Raw genomic sequence first — 4,140 nt, 5'->3', positions numbered from 1 at the left:
CCCCCCCCCCCCCCGCGCGCGCGCGCCTGCGATGGCGACGCGCTGCCGCTGGCCGCCCGACAGCGTGTGCGTCGCGCGGTGCGTGAACTCCGCCATGTTGACCAGGGTCAACGCGCGCTCCACCGCCGCTGCGACCTGCGCCTCCCGCAGGCGGTACCTGGGGGATGTGGGGGCCGCGGGTGCGAGGGACACGCGCGCACGCGCGCGCGCGCGTGGGACGCCCGTCGCACCTCTTGGCAGCCACCAAGGGGCAGGACAGTGAAGGTGCTTGCTGCTGGGGCCGTGAGCAACCAGTGGACCGCACCGGCCTTTCCATCGATTTTTGTACGTAGTCCCGCTCTTGTCCCCCGCATGCACTCACGCAAACTCACATGCAAAAACTGATGTACACATGCGCGCACACGCAGACACACACACACACACACACACATACGCACACGCACACACACGCGCACACTCACGCTCTCTCACACACACACACACACAACATTCAAAAGCCCCGCATTCCAACTTGTCCCGTGTCACAGCTCGCGTCCGCCCACCTGCCGAGCCCAAACGCCACGTCAGCAGCCACCGTGGGCATCACCACCTGGTGATCTGGGTTCTGGAACACAAACCCCGAGGGCGCGTCTGCCTCCACGCCGCCGCCGTCCAGCTGCAACAGGCCGCCGAGCACGCGCAGCAGCGTCGACTTGCCGCAGCCGTTGGGGCCCAGCAGCATGTGCAGGCTGCCGCGCTGGACCTTTGGGGGAGGGTCCGGGGGCGGTGGCGCGCACGGAGCTGCTGTGGGGCCGGCGCCGCAACATTGTGGGCGGGCACGGCGCCCCAACGGCGATGAGAGGGCTCTCAATAGCACGCCAAGCTTGCTGCCGCTGCTCTCACTGCTGCCCCTCCCCCCCTTTCGCTGCTGTCTCGGCGTCGGCGGCGGAGCACTTTCAACCTGACGAAGCCCTATCTTCTTATCCCACCTGCAGGTTGACGCCCTTGAGCACCTGCCGCTTCTGCGCCGCGCGCCCCAGGGACAGCGTCGCGTCGTTCACGCTGATGCTGAACATGGGGTGCCCGCTATCAGCCGACGCGCGCGAAAGCGAGGGCCCACGCCCGGGCGCATGCTGCTCCTGATGATGCCGCATGCCGGCGGCGGCTGCGGCGGCTCGCCGGAGGCGAGGGCTGGCGCGGGGCCAGGCTATCGGCGAGGCGGCAGCAGCAGCGGCACGCCCGCTGGTCGAGCATGCTGCGGGGTTCCACCGCTGCTCCGCCGCGCAAGACACGTTGCGTTGCATGAGCGCAATTAATTACGAAGTTGGTTTACTAATATGTTAGCGCCGGCAGCCGTCGAACGGCATCTACACGGCAAGTGGTGTGGGCTCGGCTCAGTGGATAATGGTGCTTCCTGCGTATAATGATAGTGGTTGGTGTTCTGTGCGCATGGATAAGGCAACCTCTGAAATTGAAGTTGACAACTTGACATGGTTCATCAGACTGTTCAGATCATCTGCAACATTGCAGCTGACGGAGGCACTTGTCACTTTGTCAGCATTTCAAGGTTATAGGGGCAGCATTTGGGCATATTTAGGAAAAATTTCCTTGTCATGTTGAAGATGCAATTCGCAGACTTGCCCATCACGCTTAAGAACTGCCGAAACCCCCGGCTGACCATGAGACCAGTGGGCTTGCACTGTCACGCTGACTTCCTGGTGACCATCTCATGCAGTGACTCCTCAGATGCTGTGCGTTTTACACCTGTCATAGCTAGTGTGGTGGCACGGCCCGATCCAGCGAGGCTGTGATGTCAGCATTATACATGTGGTGCCAGCACGCGCAGCTGTCCAGGCCGTCAAGTGTTTGAAGCACAATCAGGTCCGTCACGACTGGTCCGTGGTTGAAACGTGGGATTGCGACGTGCACGGTGTTGAGGTGGCAGCTGAGTAAAAGTGCGAATGTTCGGCCCGAACACAAAGGGCCGGGCCCTTTATGCACAGCAGGGGCACATTGCGTGCTGCTTGGCCAAAGCAACAGGTAAGACCCCTGCGCTGCTGTGCGGGTTGCCCCAAAAAACAGGCCCTAGGTATCCTAGGTGGTGAGTGCCAGGCACAACGGCAGGAGGACCGACTTGTGACCCACAAGTACAATGCAGCAAGTATCCGGGCGAGCCCCAGGGAGCGCGAGCCGCTATGCAGGTCAAGCACCCCACACCAGGAGAAAGCGTGTTGGGGCCCACCTTGACACGTGGGCGGCTTGCCGCCTGCTTATACCCCCAAAATCCACACTGCTTTTGGGCCAGCCAGTGCTTGGATTTGAAGCATCCAGCCCTCTGCTGGGCCCCAGGGATTATGAGGGGGCCCATCCTGCGCACAACAGGACAGCCCGTTCACCAGCATTCCAACATGCCGCCAGGCACCTGCTGCCACCTGCTTCTCGAGCACACGCATGCAGGATCACACGCTCGGCTGCGCTACGCCTGCGCCCACAGCCGCCGCCGTCGCCTCAGCCGCGCCCACCCCCAGCTCGCTGCCCCCGCCGCCGCCCGCCGCCGCCGCCGCAGCCGCCGCCGCCTCCCGCCGCTCGGCAGCCATGAGCGCCGTGGACCCAGAGACCAGCAGCTGCCGCAGCCCCGGCAGCACCGTCTCAAGCCGCTCGACGCGCCCCCGCCGCGCCTCGAAAATCGCGTCCAGGCGGTTTGCCTCGTCGAAATTCGACTCTATAAGATCCATGAAGCCGGCCGCCAGCGCGGAGCCGACGTCGCCGACCGGCGGCGGCGCGCCGGCGGCATACAGGGCAAAGGCGGCCGCCGGGTCGCCGCCGGCGGCGCAAGCCAGGTCCATGGGGGATCGCCCCTCGCGGTCGCGCGCGTGAATGCTGGCGCCCGCGCCTAGCAGCGCCGAAACGACGTCCTCGGCTGCGTCTGCGTGGGCAAAGCTCATCCTATTGCTGCTGCTGTTGCTGCTGCTGCTGCCGCTGCCATGGCGGCCGCACGCTAAGCAGTGCAGCGGCGTCGCGCCTGCCGCGTCCGGGGCCGCCGCGGACGCACCGTGCGTGAGCAGAGCGCGCACGGCAGGCGCGCTGCCGGCCGCTGCCGCGGCGTGGAGCGCAGTGAGCCCGTCAGGTGTTGACGCGCGCACGCGCGTCCCGGCTGCAACCAGGTCTGCGATCAAGGTCAGCACTGCCGTCGTCGGACCTGGGCGACACGCGGGCGACGCTGCCGCGGACAGCATCAGCGGTGTTTTGTGGCTGCCGGGGTCCCGGGCGTTCGGGTCGGCGCCGGCAGCGAGCGCCTGTCGCGCAGCGGCATCGTCGCCGCTGCGGCAGGCCTGTGTCAGTGGTGGTGCGAGTGGGCGCGCCACAAAGTGGGATGATCGGTGTCAGCCTCCATTGCGCCGACGCACGCGCTGCTAGTACTGGTGCGCCAAGCGCCATGCAGCCACCCGTTGGCACTCACACAGGCTACCATTACGCACCTTCAGCAGAGCTACATCAACAATTCTCGGCGCATTGTTGGGTACATACATTGCAGATCATTTCGTGTGACGAAACCACCAAGCGAGACTGCCTCCAGCGCGCTGGGACACTTTCAGACATCAAGTGAGCTGAGCGTGAAGTTTCAAAGTAAATGACGTTCCTGACCATGCTGGAGTGGCACCGTGCAACATTGCACCCAGGGGGGGGGGGTGCCAGTCCAGCAACTGAAGCCTGCTGTGTTCCAGCCCAGGGACTTTCCCTGGCAGAATCTGGCATCGCATAGTTGGAGCGGCTTGCAAAATGTAGTGTCAAGGGTAGGGAGGGGGGCGCTGCAAGATTATCCAGCTGCTGCACACTGCGCGCAAGGGTTTTGGCGGGCAAGCCCTCAGTCCACGCACCTCTGCGCCTGCCCGCCCCCCACGTCCCGTGGCCGGCCCCTCACCCTGCGACACCCGTCAGACCGGCAGCACACCTGGAACGCTGTTGCATGGCCGTTTTGCGAGCCGCGCCCGCCCGACACGGCACCTCAGTAAGCTGCCATCGCCCAGCTCGTTACATGAGCACCCAACATTGCACTCAAGCGGCCGCCCATTGCGCTTCTCACACGCCGAATCATCACCGCAGCTGGCTCACGCGAGAAGCGCCTTGTAGAGCGCCCTCAGCCCCGCCCCGCCCTCCACC

General features: G+C 65.0%; 2 protein-coding genes across 2 annotated transcripts in view; both read right to left on the bottom strand.

The window, feature by feature from the left end:
* MNEG_13751 (hypothetical protein) overlaps positions 1-1,055 on the bottom strand; it is a gene marked incomplete at both ends in the record, with an annotated part of 2,262 nt that extends 1,207 nt beyond the window's left edge. The window contains 3 exons of the mRNA XM_014037778.1: positions 40-157; positions 543-742; positions 969-1,055. Of these exons, the coding sequence (XP_013893232.1) occupies positions 40-157; positions 543-742; positions 969-1,055 (405 nt within the window). The remainder of the gene's footprint in view (positions 1-39; positions 158-542; positions 743-968) is intronic.
* A 1,383-nt stretch (positions 1,056-2,438) lies between these two features.
* On the bottom strand, positions 2,439-2,924 carry MNEG_13750 (hypothetical protein; the record flags this gene model as incomplete). Its single annotated transcript, XM_014037777.1, has 1 exon — positions 2,439-2,924. The coding sequence occupies one exon, from the start codon at positions 2,922-2,924 to the stop codon at positions 2,439-2,441; it is 486 nt and encodes a 161-aa protein (XP_013893231.1).
* Between the last annotated feature and the right edge of the window lie 1,216 nt (positions 2,925-4,140).

This window comes from Monoraphidium neglectum, assembly GCF_000611645.1.
Source record: "Monoraphidium neglectum strain SAG 48.87 unplaced genomic scaffold scaffold04025, whole genome shotgun sequence".
In the NCBI taxonomy this organism is placed as follows: Eukaryota; Viridiplantae; Chlorophyta; class Chlorophyceae; order Sphaeropleales; family Selenastraceae; genus Monoraphidium; species Monoraphidium neglectum.
This window is presented reverse-complemented; position numbering and strand designations above follow the sequence as displayed.